At 37.8% G+C, this 17,581-nt stretch overlaps 1 protein-coding gene across 3 annotated transcripts in view; it reads right to left on the reverse strand.

The window, feature by feature from the left end:
- BRCA1 (BRCA1 DNA repair associated) overlaps positions 1 to 17,581 on the reverse strand; it is a 55,770-nt gene that overhangs the window by 35,536 nt on the left and 2,653 nt on the right. For all 3 annotated transcript variants that reach the window (XM_046676722.1, XM_046676721.1, XM_046676719.1), the window contains exons 3-8: positions 13,452 to 13,505; positions 4,689 to 4,766; positions 3,657 to 3,745; positions 2,944 to 3,083; positions 1,813 to 1,918; positions 78 to 123 (exon numbers count right to left, since the gene is read on the reverse strand). In XM_046676722.1, the coding sequence (XP_046532678.1) occupies positions 78 to 123; positions 1,813 to 1,918; positions 2,944 to 3,083; positions 3,657 to 3,745; positions 4,689 to 4,766; positions 13,452 to 13,505 (513 nt within the window). The remainder of the gene's footprint in view (positions 1 to 77; positions 124 to 1,812; positions 1,919 to 2,943; positions 3,084 to 3,656; positions 3,746 to 4,688; positions 4,767 to 13,451; positions 13,506 to 17,581) is intronic.

Here is a 17,581-nt window from a genome sequence, read left to right on the forward strand (position 1 = left end):
CTAAAGAAATACCAATCCTTAATATTAACTAAATACAAAAATGCCAGCTTCATAGACAAAAATCCTCTTTGACTCACCTGCAATAACTTGCCTTATTAACTGTATCTTCAGAAGAATCAGATCCTAAAAAAATTCCCCCAATACCCCCAAATAATAAATCAATAAAAGGATTTTTATTGAAAAGGTTAAATTAAAAAAATGTACTTTTTGCAAAACAGATATTCATTCAAGAAATATTTACTGAGCACCCACTCTATGGCAGTAGTGATACACATGTCAGGCAATACAGAGAAGTGGTTACAAGCACAGACTCTGAAGTCAGAATTCCTAGAAATTTCTTAACCTCTCTGTGCCTAAATTTCCTCATCTGTAAAATAAGTATAACAGTAACAAACTCAGTAGTTTGTCATGCGCCGTAAACGAATTAAAAAGTAAAGCACAACAGCGCATGGATTACAGTTAAGTGCTCCTAAATATTCACCCTTAATTATTTTGATTATTTTTATGACACAACATGTGTCATCTATGAACTTAGGATCTTAAGAGGAGAAAAGACATACAGATAAGTTCAAGAGAATCCAGTAAGTGCTGTAGAAAACATATAGTGGTACTTGGGAGCCCAAAAGAAGGGCACTATTTTCAATTATAAATATATTGTATAAGATAAGACAATTAGAAAGACTTATTTGAACGGAGCTCAGCTCTTCTTTTTTTTCTTTCCTTCAAAGATTTTATTTTTTTCCTTTTTCTCCCCAAAACCCCCCAGTGCACAGTCATATACTCTTCGTTGTGGGTCCCTCCAGTTTTGGCATGTGGGACGCTGCCTCAGCGTGGTCCGACGAGCAGTGCCATGTCCGCACCCAGGACTGGAACCAACGAAACACTGGGCCGCCTGCAGCGGAGCGCGCGAACTTAACCACTCGGCCACGGGGCCAGCCCCTCAGCTCTTCTTAAAAGTCTTTCTAGAGGCTGGCCTGGTGGCGCAGCGGTTAAGTGCACACGTTCTGCTTCGGTGGCCCGGGGTTTGCCGGTTCGGATCCCGGGTGCGGACATGGCACCGCTTGGCAAAAGCCATGCTGTGGTAGGTGTGCCACATATAAAGGAGAGGAAGATGGACATAGATGTTAGCTCAGGGCCAGTCTTCCTCAGCAAAACGAGGAGGATTGGCAGAAGATGTTAGCTCAGGACTAATCTTCCTAAAAAAAATAAAATAAAAAAGTCTTTCTAGTCTAGGGACCGGCACCGTGGCCGAGTGGTTAGGTTTGTGTGCTCTGCTTCGGCAGCCCAGGGTTTCTCTGGTTCGGATCCTGGGCGCGGACATGGCACTGTACTTCAACTACCGCACGTCAAGCCATGCTGAGGCGGCGTACCACATGCCACAACTAGAAGGACCTACAACTAAAAATATACAACTATGTACCAGGGGACTTTGGGGGAGAAAAAGGGAAAAAAAAAATCTCAAAAAAAAAAGTCTTTCTAGTCTAGTACAATTTATCTTGGATCCTGCCAAATGCTGTAGCCAAGTCATCATGTTCTTTCCTATCCCTACTCTCCATCTTTCCAAAATATATTTACACATACTTAAAACCAGACAGCCTTCCTTTTGCTCTCTTTATAAAGTAAGGTTCTTCAAGGTAATAGCTGCATCTTTTACGTTATTTATAACACATCATAAGGCTAGTAAAATTATTTTATTTTCACTCTCCAAAGCTTCCTGCTGTTGTATAAATTACGACCAAGGTTTTTGGTAAAACTGTAAGACAAAGAATCCAGCAACCATTATTCTAAACTTACAAAATCTGAGACTCTTACCCAATTCAATGTAGATAGACTTATTCTGAGGTTGTATCTGTTGCTTTGTCCTCAGAGATCTCACAATTCCAAGGTTAGAGAGGTGGACACTAAGACTGGTTTCCTGCTAAGCAGTAAAGAATAATCAACTAAGTGTTAGCCAGTTCTGTGCTTTTTTTTTTTCCTGAAGGGAAACTTGAGGTCAGGGACAAAACAAACAGACCATAATCAATTAGCTAAAATTTATGACACCTGGAAAAAACACTTGGCAAACTACACACCAAAATGTATGAGTTACGTGTGGTTTGAATATTTTTTCCTCTCTCTGTTGTTTTAAATTTTCCTAAACTGAACAGGTATTATCTGTAATTTTTTGAAGTATGAGAAAAGCATATTTGGAAGCTAATACTTGATGTCACAGTATAAAAAGGGAATGAGATTCATTTAGTACACATTTCCAATCACATGATAACAGGGTTGGCAACTAAGAGAAAATAAATTTTAAAAAAGGATGAATGAAAAGAATAAAAACCCAGCAATCTTGAGAATGTTCAATACGAGAAAGAATATTTTAAAACCCAACATTACTCTGATGAAGCTTTCCTTCTTCTTTTTGAGCACTTCAACATCTACTGAAAAATGAATGCTGGTTCCAAGAAAACTATTATTTTTAAGATCTCCATTATTCATTTATACACGAGTAACAACTGAACAAATAACTGCATTTTCTTTGACAATTATACCTTTTAAGTTGAAGCAATTTTCAAACATTAAAAACTGATTTTTCTTTTCCTCAGACAACTTTTCACAGGAAATTAGAAGATACTTCCTTATGCCTGGAGAATTGCCAGAAGATTGTTATTTTAAAAACTAGCAAGCTTAAAACCGTCAGTGACCAGGTGGCTATTTTAGACACACATCAGAATGGGGGAAGCAGGGGAAGGGCCTGCGAGGTCTCTCACCCACGTTAGGTACACGGACCCTCTCTCAACTCCTCTAACTCTTGCTCATTACAACACTTGCCTAACCACTTTATTTACCACCTCACCTTGTTTAGCGACTTTTTACATACACCCATCAGTATCTACCACATTCACTAATTCACAATGCTCAATGAAGAGATGTTACCAGAATAAACGAAAATGGCTTTACCAAGGTAGGATTTTCAGGTTCACTCTGTCGATGTCTTTTGGCACGGTTTCGGTAGCCCATACTTTGGATGATAGAAACTTCCTCCTTTAGACGCTCAGGAGAGTCATTTTCCTTTTTTGAAAAGCTATAACTATGTGCAACTATGAATTACAAGGGAAAACATTATTTTTGTCGTTAGAAAAAAATGTGTTAATTGTAATCAAAGAACCAAGAGAAATCCTGTGTATGCTCTTTGTTGTATTAAGACAAAGCATTAAAGGTTTTTAAAAATCAACTTTGGAAATTCTACTTCTAGGAACAAACACACAGACTGCCAAAGTTATTTCTACTCCTTTGTTTCCACCTCAATACTAACAAATTTGCCTATTAATACCATATTTCACTGAATCTAAGATATCAATGATGTCAGATGGACTATCATTTTCTCTATCACTAAGAAAGAAAACATACAATTAAACAATGACACACCACTGATAGTAAATTGCTCCCAATTTTGGAGATGTTAAAATGTGAAAAATGTGCATCTTAGGATTGATAAAGTAAGATGTGAGACCAGTGAGAATGATTTAAAAAATAGATTACAGATTAAAGAACTAAAATTAACCTAGACCAAAAGTTCTTATCACCTATTCATAGAAAATAACTGCACAAACTTCCTGAGTTTTAATGGAAAGTCACTTGAGTATTGGCCCCTGGGGCTATGCAACACTTACACTGCAGTCCTGTGTCAAGTTCAAAAGCATGAATGATTCTCAACAGCTCTTCAACAAGTTGACTAAATCTTGTACTTTCTTGGAGGCTTCTGAAATTAAATTGTTTGAGAGACACTTAGCAAGTGATTATCAGCTTTTTAAGAATACTAAAATAAAGAAAGACGTAAACAAATTTTTTAAAAGATACAGCAACAGAAAAACCATATTCAAAGAACAGAGCCATTAGTGACATTACACTATAATCAAAACATCATTGACATCAGAATAAACTGTGTGGCAGTATTGATTGCTTTTATAATTTTTTCTGCCATTTGAGTCTACCAAAAGCCTACAACTATCTAAAATACAATAGTACTCTGAATCCCTAGTAGATATAAATCCATTGCACAGAGAACTTACAATTCTTAACATTTGAACCCCATCCACCCAACCTCTCACTTCAACCTCTCAGTGATTTCTGTCAAACCACGATTATATTATTTTGAAAACACAGATAGATAACAATGTCCAAAGAGAGATTTCACTTAGGAAAGTTGTGATACAATATAATCCCTTTATTCCTTTAAATATCTGAGTGACTATTATGTGCCAAACACTGGAAAAACAATATTGACTGAGGCAAAGTCAGTGCCCTAATAGAGCTTACATCCTGGCCAGAGGGTCTCACAACATACATTGTATGTGTGTAAACAATTAAGTAGAAATAAATGCAAAGAAGAAAAATAAAAGCAGGATCAGGAGACAATGGGGGCAGGGTGGTACGGTTCTACTTTACACAGGACTGCAAGTTCTTGCACCATCCAGAAGCATTAGAAAAACGCAATGAATTGCCATATCTATATAAGGCAGACATACCATAAAACTTGCATAAAAATGACTTTAGAAATAATTTACCCTGTCAGCTAAAGACCCTTTTATACATTTTTCTGCTGATGAATAGTTTGATAGGAAAAGCAGCTGTCTTATTAAGGAATTTCTACTTTTTCCCGCTGTTGTTGCTTCCAACCTCCCATCACTACCCAAATTATATACCTTTTGGTTATATCATTCTTACACAAAGGACACTGTGAAGGCCCTTTCTTCTGGTTGAGAAGTTTCAGCATACAAAATCTATAAATCACACAGAATGAAAAGAACAATTCAAGTTACTTTTTTTTGTAGACAGAATATTCAAAAGGCAAGTAGCCATGAAAAGATAATCTCACAACTGCCCTTATGAGACACTTTAAAGGTAATGGCAGGTGAATTACAACCAATGTCTTCCTTTAATTGTTTTTAGATGCTGCATAAGCATAAAACCAAACTACATAAGGCATGATCTATGAAAACTGAACTTACATGCATATGGCTTACTGTTACGACCAAATAAAACTTATTAAAAAGTTAATATGGCACATTTAATGATATATTCATAATTATTTCATGCTGCATAATCAGACATGAATGGTAAGTAGTTCAATTACTTTAAAAACTCAGCGCCTCACTACAAACCTACAGTAATCAAGGCAATGTGCTACTGTCATAGGATAGACAAAGACATCGACGGAATAGAATTGAGAGTACAGAAATAAACCCATACGTCTGTGCTCAATTGATTTTCAACAATGGCAGCAAGACAATAAAATGGAAAAAGAATAGTCTTATCAACAAATAGTGACAGGACAACTAGATATCCACATGCAAAAAAATGAAGCTAGATTCCTACCTCACACATTACAGAAAATTAACTCAAAATGGATCACAGAACCAAATGTAAGAACTAAAACTATAAATCTTTGTGACTTTGGGTTAAGCAATGATTTTTTTTTTTTAAAGATTTTATTTTTCCTTTTTCTCCCAAAGCCCCCCGGTACATAGCCGTGTATTTTTAGTTGTGGGTCTTTCTAGCTGTGGCATGTTGGATGCTGCCTCAGTGTGGCTTGACGAGCAGTGCCATGTCCACGCCCAGGATTCGAGCTGGTGAAACCCTGGGCCGCCAGAGCATAGTGCACAAACTTAACCTCTTGGCCACAGGGCCGGCCCCAAGCGATGATTTCTTAAATAAATAAACACCAAAAGCACAAGCAACCAAAGAAAAAAATAGATACGTTGAACTATATCAAAAAACTTTTGTGCTACAAATAATACTATGAAGAAAGTGAAAAGACAATCCACAGAATGAGAGAAAATACTTGCAAATCACTTGATTCGGAACTTACATCCAGAATATATAAAGAACTCTTTTTTTTAATAAAGATTGGCACCTGAGCTAACATCTGTTGCCAATCTTCTTTTTTTTCCTTCCTCTTCTTCTCAAAGTCCCTCAGTACATAGTTGTATATTCTAGTTGTAGGTCCTTCTGGCTCTGCTATGTGGGACGCTGCCTCAGTATGGCTTGATGAGTGGTGCTACGCCCACACTCAGGATCTGAACCAGTGAAACCCTGGGCCGCCAATGTGGAGCACAGAAACTAACCATGGGGCCGGTCCTATATAAAGAACTCTTATAACTCAATAATAAAGAGAGAAATAACTCAAAAAATGGGCAAAGGATTTGAATAGACATTTTATCCAAAGGAGATATACATATTGTCAGCAAGTACATGAAAAGATGCTCAAGATCATTATTCATCAGAAAAATGCAAATCAAAGCCATAATGGGGTGTCACTTTATACTCACTAGGATGGCTATAGACAAAAGACAGATAAGTATTGGAGAAGATGTGAAGAAAGTGAAATTCTCACTCACTGCTGGTGGAAATATAAAATGATGCAGTCACTTTGGAAAACAGTTTGGTAGTTCCTCCAAATGTTAAACATAGAGCTACCATATGATTCTGTAATTGTACTCCTAGGTTTCTTCCCAGGAGAAACAAAAACTTAAGTCCATGCAAAACTTGTACACAAATGCTCACAGCAGCATTATTCATAATAGCCAATAGCCAAAGAGCAGAAACAATCCAAGTGGGCATCCACTGATGAACAGATAGACAAAATGTGGCATATCCACACAACAGAATATTATTCAGCCATAAAAAGAATAAAGTACTGATACAAGCTACAATATGGATGACCCTTGAAAACATTGTGCTAAGTGAAACACGTCAGACGCAAAAGGCCACATATTGTATGAGTCTATTTATATGAAATGTCCCAAACAGGCAAATCTATAGAGATAGAAAGTAGATTTGTGGTTGCCTAAGAAGAGGTGGGAGGTGGGACTGGAGGGTAGATGCTAATGGGTACAGGGGTTCTCTTGGGGGTGATGAAAATGTTCTAAACTTAGATTGTAGTGATGGTTGCAAACTCTGTTAATACACTAAAAAAACCTGCATTGTACATTTTAAGAGTCTCATGCTCTACTGACTGAGCTAGCTGGGCACACATGAATTGTACAATTTAAATGAGTGAATTTTATAGCATGTAAATTACATCTCAATAAAAATGTAAAAAACAAAAAGCCTCAAGGCAGGAAGAAAACGTGTTCATTTTTATATTCACAATGCCTGATACAGTGTCTGGCATAACCACACTGCTCACTAGAAGCTTAAGGATGAAGAAGGCTACAGCCTTCTGAGATACTCGGGCTTTTAGAACAGCTCTGAATGTAGAACAATTTTGTTGGTTGTCTCAGACAATAGGTATGGCTAAGACTTGAAGAACATATGCAACATATTCTAAGTCAGTTTCCTTAACAAAGGAAAACACTGTTCCCATTGGCTTGTGATGTCTATAAAGATCCATGTTCCCTTAGGAAGAAGACAAAAGAAGACTGAAGAGAAAAGAAAGGTAGAAAGGAAAAAAGGGAAGAGAGCAGTAGAGAGTGCTGTGGTGATGATAATTAAATGCAGTGATTCACTCATACAACCACTATTTACTACACGTCCGTACTGTTGTAGATGCAGGGGATACAGTGGTTTGCAAAACAAAATCCCCGCCATTATAAAGGACATAATATTCTGGTGAGGGAGGTAACTGGCGAAGGGAGTAGAGAGCAGACACTGACACTGAAGAGAGCCAGGAAGGAAAAGATTAAGGGAGCTGAAAAGAGAGTGGAAACGGTGAGTCAACAGACACTTACAGAATCCTTTTTACTGGCCATGCATTGCCTCTCTGAATCCACATAACAATTACCTGCATTTTACTGTAGAGACTTGTCTCAGATCACACAGTAATCAAGAGGTGAAGGTGCTACTGGATCTGGGGTTGAATTGCAGCAAAGCCCATGGTCTTTCTACAGAAAAAGTGAATGTAGGCAGGTATGGCCAAGGAGACTCAGGGGTCCTTCTTGTCCTATACGGATGCTTTAACTGCCACCTTGCACTCAACAACAACTCTGTAGTTTCGGGGACAGGAGTGTTAAAAAGCTACCTGCGCTGCGCTCCGCTGCAGGCGGCCCAGTGTTTCGTTGGTTGGAGTCCTGGGCGCGGACATGGCACTGCTCATCAAACCACGCTGAGGCAGCGTCCCACATGCCACAACTACAAGGACCCACAACGAAGAATATACAACTATGTACTGGGGGGCTTTGGGGAGAAAAAGGAAAAAAATAAAATCTTTAAAAAAAAAAAAAAGCTACCTGCACTGTTTATAAATTCCCTTTAAAGATCCACAGAACAGAGGCTACCACTCCTTGAGAAGATGCAAATACCACCTGTACTCTATCATAATGGCTCTAGGAGGCATCAATGCATTACACTGGCAAATTCAACAGTTCAGAGTAGGGGTAGGGAGGGGATTCCCTGAACACAGTACTGCAGAATACAGTAGCTAAACTACAGCGACAAGCTAAGCTATCAAATGTTGTAGCCTGCACAATGATTAGATAAATAACGCAGAGGAACTAGGTATGTAGAAATCAACCAGGATATGGATTCCAATCTTTCTTTATGCTAGAAAAAGAAGAGATGCATAAAAGCTGTTAACTAAATTCAAAAGAGAAAATGAACTTGTACATGACTTGAAAAGACTGAGCTAAGGAAAATATTGACAGATCAACAGAACACTGGCATATCTTTCAGGACTCAGAAGAATTTATTAAATTCTGTTTTAGAGCTCTGGGAAATCTATGTGATACGCTAATTAAATGAGAACATTTATAGATTATAGATTATAAGTTCTATACGAGGTTATCAGTGAAAAGGTCTGAGACAAGTTTTGGGCTTCTTGGATTTCTAAAGCCCAGACACTAAGGACAGGCAATACAGTTTTTAAACAAATGTAGTATGTTTTCTGAAGGGTGGCTCCAGCTTTTTAAGAAAAAGCTGATGGAAAATAGTAAAATCACAGTGCCACAAACTAATTTGGAGGAGTTTTCAGAGTACTCATTTTGAGCACATCTATACCCTGAGCGACTTAACAATGTTATGGAAACTCATCTAATTTTGAGTTGCTTGTTCAAGTCTATCCTGGCAGGAAGCAATAAATTAATAGTTCTGGGGCCGGCCCCGTGGCCGAGTGGTTAAGTTTGCTCGTTCTGCTGCAGCAGCCCAGGGTTTTGCTGGTTCGGATCCTGGGCGTGCACATGGCACCACTGGTCAGGCCACGCTGAGGCGACATCCCACGTGCCACAACTAGAAGGACCCACAACTAAAATATACAACTATGTACTGGAGGGATTTGGGGAGAAAAAGCAGAAAGACAAAAAAAAAACGATTGGCAACAGTTGTTAGCTCAGGTGCCAAGCTCTAAAAAAAAAAAAAGTTCTAAGTCTAGCCAAAATAAAAGCAAGGTGACTTTTGGCTGGCTTCGCTTATATTGGGTACCCTGGATTCCTGTCAACAGAGCTAAGATTACGGACCAATATATGGTCCTAGTTAAAGGAAATAAAGGGAGCCAGCCTGGTAGTGCAGCTGTTAAGTGTGCACGTTCCGCTCTGGCAGCCCGGGGTTCACCAGTTTGGATCCCGGGTGCAGACATGGAACTGCTTGGCAAGCCATGCTGTGGTAAGCATCCCACATATAGAAAGTAGAGGAAGATGGGCACGGATGTTAGCTTAGGGCCTATCTTCTTCAGCAAAAAGAGGAGGATGGCAGCAGATGTTAGCTCAGGGCAAATCTTCCTCAAAAAAAAAAAGGAAATAAAGATCCCGAGAGCTCCACAGCTTACCATCTCAACATTCACTTAATGTTACGGGTCCCACTAAACCTTGTCAGTTTCTATAATAAAGCTCTGTTTTCTTGATCAAACCTCGTCTTACTTTAGATCCAACAATTAAGAATCTATCTCAAACTCTTCATCTGGGAGATTCTGCCTAGGTTCCTTACCCAGTATCCCAGTCCCATGGGTCAAGGCTCCTGTCTCCTAGGGAAAAAAATCTTACCCCTAACCCTCAGCCTCCTATGGCTGGATCCCTACTACTTTTCTTCCCTTATAACCACCACTCTAAACTTCTGTTCATTTCTGCTGCTAGCCTCCTGAGAGACTATATTCAACCTACTTGCTAGATTATCCATTTCTTGCCTATTTCTAGATCTCTGACATACCGACTCATGGCAAGGGTCCAGAATTCCCAGATATCATGATCTAATGTATCTGGCCATCAAACCTCCCTGACACTGACTTACCAACTTATCTGGATCTCCTCAGTTAGCTGACTCCAAGACTTGCCTTACTGGGTCTATCTAGTCTTTAGACCTCAGCCATCCCCGGTCTGGTCCCTCTTAGTATCCTTCTAGTAAGTATATAGGAAAGTTATCATTCCAGAACACTGCTTCGCAAACTTTAATGTGCATAAGAATCTCCTGAGGATCTTGTTAAAATGCGGATTCTGATTCAGTAGGTTTGGGGTAGGGCTGGGATTCTAGCAAGTTCCCATGTGATGTAGTTGCTTCAGGCCCATGAGTCCCACTCTGAGTAGTATGTTCCTAGAGCTGTGTTGTCCAATACAGCAGCCACTAGCCACACGTGGCTATTGAGAACTCAAAATGTGGCTAGTCTGAACTAAGCTGTACTGTAAGTATAGAAAAACACAGGCTGTTGCAGACTTACCACAAAAAAAGAATGTCAAGTATCTCATTAATATTTTTTATATTGATTATATTTTGAAATGATAAAATGGTCATAATTGGGTTAAAATATATAACTATAATTTCACTTTTTTTTTAGTAATCTATTAGAAAATTGAGGGGCTGGCCCTGTGGCCAAGTGGTTAAGTTCACGTGCTCCGCTGCAGGCGGCCCAGTGTTTCGTTGGTTCGAATCCTGGGCGCAGACATGGCACTGCTCATCAAACCACGCCAAGGCAGCGTCCCACATGCCACAACTAGAAGGACCCACAACGAAGAATATACAACTATGTACCGGGCGGCTTTGGGGAGAAAAAGAAAAAAAAAAAAAAAGAAAAGAAAATTGAAGTTACATTTATGGCTCATATTATATCTCTTTGGACAATGTGGTTCTAGATCTTCCAAAAAGTATTACACATTTCATCAGTTGTTTGGAAACTGCAAGCTAATGCATGGAAAGCCTAAGTAATTTTTTTCTAGACGAGTACTATTATCTTTTCGTACATCTCATGAAAGATTTCAGAACTATAGGCTCAGCCTGGTCAGTAAAACAGTTTTATCATTAGCAATTAGAATTCATCCTGAGAAAACAGAATTAATACAATTTATGCTTGGGGTTTTTTTCCCCAGCTTTCTTATCATGTCGATCAAGGTGTTATTCAGGTTATAAAGGTTTTACAAAAGAGATATCATGAAAAAGTTGATCTATCACATGGGCACTATACTAAACTTGTAATTCTAATGTATCATTTAAACTATGGCTGGTTCTTCTGCTTAGGAGTTGCAAGCTTTTCTCACTCTCCCCCAGCTGTCAACTTTAACCTTCTCAAACTCAACAGATGTCTTCACCTCCAACTTCACCGAGCTCAAACCACCTCACCTACCCCCTGCCCTACCTCAAAACCTTTCTGTAGAATTACTCTCCTTTTCCTTCATGACTGTTTATAAATAACTATTTCTCTTTCCTGCATCCACCTTCTATTTCCAACCCTTCCACCTCCTCCTGGACCTTCTCTCTCTTGTGAATATCATCCTCTCTGAGGGCTCCTCCCTCTTCTAACACAACTCCTATGCACACATGCAAAGTTAGTTTCTTTTTGCTGGACATATTCTACTTTCTTCTCTTTGTACCTTTGCTCATATTATTTCCTCTGCCTGTAAATTCCTTCTTCCACAAGCTCTCAAAGTAATGAATGTTCATAATCTAATCTATTCTTTACTCACTATAATACTGAGTATTAATTACTCAAGGTGACAGGAAAGCATACAGTACATTTCAGAATGATTCTCATCAAGAAACAGTGAAGTCCCAGGATTTAAAAGGTTAATCTTCAGCTCTCTATAATTTTTTAAATACTGAGACTTTTACATTTTGTTTAACAAAAGTATTGATCTACAAAGAAATTGGTCTTACACGTTTAAGAAGCTTCCCACTAGAGGCCACAGAACTAAAAATTCTCCAAGCAGAGAGACAAAGCTATGCTGCCCTGGCACCTGACCAGAGAGAAAGGCCTGAGAAATCAGAAAGAAACTGTTGGGAACAGATCTAGGCCACTGGGGTGACACAGGAAAGGGGCAAGAGACAGTGGAAATGGGCTCTGGACCCTTGCTGGGACCGATGAATGGGAAGAATAAGGTAGAATTCTGAGGAAGGAAAGGGCCAGTCAGCTGGCAGACTTGTGCTCAGAGGATATGCCCCCAAAGGGAACAGGTTTCCTTCAGCTTCAGCCAGCCCTCATTATCTTTAACACAGAAGCTCTTCACATTTTTTAGATTATGGGAATATTCGAAGAATCTGATGAAAATTATAGATTGTCTTCCTAGAAAACTGCACATTTTTTAATACAACTGAATTTAAATTCAATATAATTCCAGGAAATTCATGAAAACCATTCACAAATCCTAAGTTAAGAACTCTTAAATTCAAAAATTTCTGAGAGGATAGATAATAAATTGATAACTGTGGTTGTTTCTGGGGCGGGAAGGGAGAGACAAAGGTTTTGGGGTGGGAGGGAAACATGCTTTGCATTATATTAACCTTTTGTGCTAGTAAACTCATTACTATGGACATTGCTTGCTTTTTCAATTAAAAAAGAAAAAATACTTAAAAACAAATAAGTTGGCTTTCAGGGCAAGTCTTAATCTTAGCTTAACATCAGGAAAGGAGAAAACCCCCTTGTTTCACTAAATCACCTAACAAACTTTTTCTGAAATTCTTCCATCAAGAAACACTTTCTATGCAGAAGTCAAATTATAATATTGTACACCTGAAATTTATATAATGTTATAAACCAATGTTACCTCTATTAAAAAAAGAAACATTTTCATTTCAATGGGCAAGATTCTTAAAAATGTAAATACAATCTGAATCATTGGTATGAATGAATTTCAGCTTAAATATAAACCAATATCAGATCCTTTCCTATCTTCACAAGGATTATGAACCAGGCAAACACTGAATCTTAGAAAGGGGAAAGCAAAAGGACATGCAGAAATGAACAGGAAGGATGAAACAATTTGCTTGTTTCACAATTGTTTGCAATCTGCTTTCACCCATGGACACAAAAAGCAAACAGCTGTTCAAAGTGATTTCATACCCCACTAGATAAATGCGCCCATATTTTACAAGGAACTATGGCTACAACCAACTTAAGATGACTTTCTAAGTACTCTGTGAGGCAGAATGAAATAGTTAGATTTTTCTTTTTCACTTAATTGAAGAAGCTAAAGCTTTTACAAAGTCAGGTGTTTCCTCTGCTATGAATAAGCACAAAAGATAATAATGGAGCCACATAAAACATTCAAACTTACTTGCAAAATATGTGGTCACATTTTGTGGAAACGGGCTCTTTGATCAACTCCAGACTAGAAGGACAGGAAAAGAAAATAAATGAGGTTCAATAATTCATTCAAAAATAAATATATTCTTAGTAAATAAGTTCATCTTTAAACTGCTATAAAGGAGTCAAGATAAGGCTTTAAGTTTCTTCAGTAAATATTTATTAAATGTCTGCTGTGCTAGGAGCCAAAAATACAATATGATCCTTATCCTCACTGAGATTTCAGACATCAAAACAGAATATATCAATTTTTAATACTCTATACTATCTTTAACATCTCAAAGATTAGCTGATATTACTCATATTAATTAGTTTTCACAGACACAGTTTTGTGCGCTATCATTGTAGATGCACATCCTATCTTAACTAAACTTTAAGCTCCACAAAGACAAAAACTTCTTGTATTTCTTTTGGATTCCTTACAGCAGTTTTCTGCATGTGATTGCCTTTTTATTTTTAATTTCTTAATATAAAAAATTAAGCACTTACACAAATAAAAGAGTAAAATGAACTCCATGTACCATCACCCCATTTCAAGAATTATCAACTCACAGTAACTTTATTTCATCCATAATAACACCCAAAGTCCAGATTATTTTAAAATAAATCCAAGCCATCATATCATTTCATCTATAAATATTTCAGAACACATCTTTAAAAGATAAAGACTTTTTTAGCATAACCATGAAACCATCATTACTCCTAAAAAGTAATTTCCTGGGGGCCGGCCCCATGGCCTAGTGGTTAAGTTCAGTGTGCTCCACTTTAGTGGCCCACGTTCGGTTCCCAGATGTGGACCTACACCACTCATCGGCAGCCATGGTGTGGCAGCAACCCACATACAAAATACAGGAAAACTGGCACAGATGTTAACTCAGGCAAATCTTCCTCAAGCAAACAGAGAAAAATTGGCAACAGATGTCAGCTCAGGGCAAATCTTCCTCAGCAAAAAATAAATAAATAATAATTTCCTTAATATCATCTATGTGATTAATGTTCCAATTTCCCTGTCTCACAAAAATTTAATAATTAAATCTATTTAAATCAGGATTCGAACAAGATCCACACATTGCATTTGGTTGATATGTCTCAAGTTTCTTTTAATCTATAGATTTCCCCTCCTTTTTTCTCCTTCGTCATTTATTTTAAAAATACAGAATTTCCCACATTCTGGATTTTGCTAATTGCAACCCTATGATGAGGTTTAACATGTTCCTCCAGCCTCTGTTTCCTGTAAACTAGACCTACACGCTTGATCAAATTCAGGTTCAATGTTTTGACAAGAACACTTTACAGGTAGTACTGTGTACTTTCATTACATCACTTCAGGAGGTACATGATGTTTGGTTTATGATTACTTTGTAAAAACAATCTAACAAATACTCACAGAAGAAAATTTAGAAAATAGAAAATAGAAAAATTTGGAGAAAACACATCATGCAAATTCCCATCCCCACCCGTCTATCCACAAAATCCCAAGGCCTTCCTGAAATTCATTCATTTACTAATATAACAAGTATTTACTGAGTATTTACTAAATGCAAGCACTGTTCTTGGAGAAGGAAATAGAGTAGTGAACAAAACTGCCTTCACAGAACTTCCATTCTAGTTGTGGGAGACAGTTGACTGAGAAATAAACAAGAACATATGGGAATAGTGCTAAAAAGAAGAATAAAGCAGGGTAAGGAGGATAGGGAGTGCAATGTGTGTGTGTATGCGGGGAAGCGTATACAGGATAGTCAGGAAAGGCCTCACCGAGAAGGTGACATTGGCAGACAGCTGAATAATGTGAGGAAACAAGCTGTGCAACAACTGGGGGAAGAATATTCCAGCAGAGGGAGCAGAGAAGACAGACTCTGAGCAGGACCATGCCTGGTGTTTCTGAAGGTTACACTGACAGGATGGAAAGATCAAGGGGGAAGCAGTGGTAGAAGAGGTCAGAGAGGTCGCGGGAAGGCTGAGCAGGCAGGAACCTATGGGCTATTTTAAGCCTTTACCTTTTATTCTGCATGAGAGCTTTAGAAACTGATTTTTAGTAAAGTTCAGGCAGGACATCAAAGAACAGGTAACCTGTGTGACAGGAATGTGGTTCTTTTCATTAAATGTTTAACTTTTTAGAAAAGGATCACAAGAAAAGCTGGGGACAACAGCCTCTTTGTGAAGGGCTTGGTAACACAACTCTTGTAATCATGTGGTTTCTGATGCAGCACAGCACACCGAAAAGAAAAACACCAGAGTGAGTCAAAAGGCTGGATTTCTACTACCAGGTCTCTTTATTAGCAGAGTGACCTCAGGCCAAGCACTCTACCTCAACCTCAGTTTCCTTCTCTGTCACCCACTCTACCAGTCTCTTCAGGCTATTGTGAGAATAAAATTAAATGCTACTTGGGAAACTGGTCACAACTTGAGATGACTTGTACCAACGTCAGTATTATTATTGGGACTGAATGTGATTTTAAAAAGAAAAACAACCTGACAAAGAGAACTCTCATTTGTTACTAAGTCACTATTCCTGAGACAAGATAGACACCAAGGAAATTCTCAGTAAAAGAGAAACTGGATTTAGCTGTGATACCAGATGGCTTCCATTCTCACCACTGACTCACTTCTGAAATAATCATATTTCAGTATGGTAATTATAAGCCAAGCTATACAAACATACTGTAAACACAAATTTCAAACACATGAAAACTCCAAAACGTAAAAAGGTAATGACTGTTGAAGGAAAAGCTTGAAGAAGAAATGGGAATGCAGAGAAAAAAATTAAAATACTCCTCTTCCAGGTCCTGATGACAGGATATGTTTACCACAAAAGTGATTCAAATATTTTAAACACTTTTCAAACCAGGCAATATTTTAGGCTCACCGCATATCTGCATTTTGAGCTTCCAACATGGATAAGAGATTAGAAAAAGCAGCTTAAGTCAGGTTGGAAAAACAACCACCACCCACCAGGATGCACACTGTAGCAAATTCTTCTGAAACTCAAAAATTTTACGTCATGTAAAAAGTTAAAAGGAACCACCAACTACCAGAAATAAATGCCAATAGTGACTTAGAGGCCGGTAGAATGAATTTTAGCTTCAGAGACCTCAAAGAAGCTGGAAACCTATCTTACAGCTACCATATGCAACAGTGTTTCCAGTCACAATCAGGAATCATTTATTAGACATAAGTGCAAACTGTACTGTTCTGGGCATTGTAAAAAAAAAAAAAAAGTGAAGTAGGTATGATTCCCATCCTAGAACAACCTATTTAAATGAATTTAAGGTTTAATAATGACTAAGATGAACAGCTTTAGCTAAAAAACCTGTCTTTTTAATAGAAAACTGATACCAAAAAAACAGCTAGAAAACACACAATAGTTGACTGAAAATGAAGATTTAACATTAACTTTTATTCTTGTATCTTTAATTTTTATGTATCTGAGTTTTTTAATTGATGGTTTAATTTGCCAGAATGAAAAAGAACATTACGTTTTTATGACTAAGTCCCATGGAAATGTAAAATAAATGGACCCAAATCCCACACTATTGAGGAGTTTTTGATTATTCTTTGTAATTATCTTAAGTTTTATGCTTTTCCAAAAGCAATTTTTTTTCCCACATTGTTATTTCCTGCTTCTCTGGCTCTGATGTTTTAGGCTGTAAATCCGTTTAGCTCTTATTTTTGTTTAGCTGAAATGCTGAGGGGCAAGGGAGAGGGGAGTTACTTATAAATCTTGTATCTCTCTGAAAACACAACCTATATTTTCTGCAATGCTATTTACTTGATTTCAAATATGAAAAACAACTTTCATGAAACACAAAGGAAAATTTATGGAAATTTTTTTTCATGAAAAATTTCCTTGCATTTACTCTTCTGTTTTGAAGGCAAGGGCATACGGGCAGCTTTCCAATTTATTTTTTGAATGTTACCCACCACTAACCATCACCATATTAAAAACCACTAAACTATCAAAGAAGCAATTTAGTTTATTATTTAATACCTTCAACAAATGTTTACTGAGTGACTTCTATATCCCAGGTACCTTTCTAACTACTGAGGTTATGGAAGTAAACAAAACAAATAAAAATTTCCACCCCCATAGAGTTTATATTC

This window comes from Equus quagga, chromosome 11 (genome assembly GCF_021613505.1).
Source record: "Equus quagga isolate Etosha38 chromosome 11, UCLA_HA_Equagga_1.0, whole genome shotgun sequence".
Taxonomy (NCBI): Eukaryota; Metazoa; Chordata; class Mammalia; order Perissodactyla; family Equidae; genus Equus; species Equus quagga.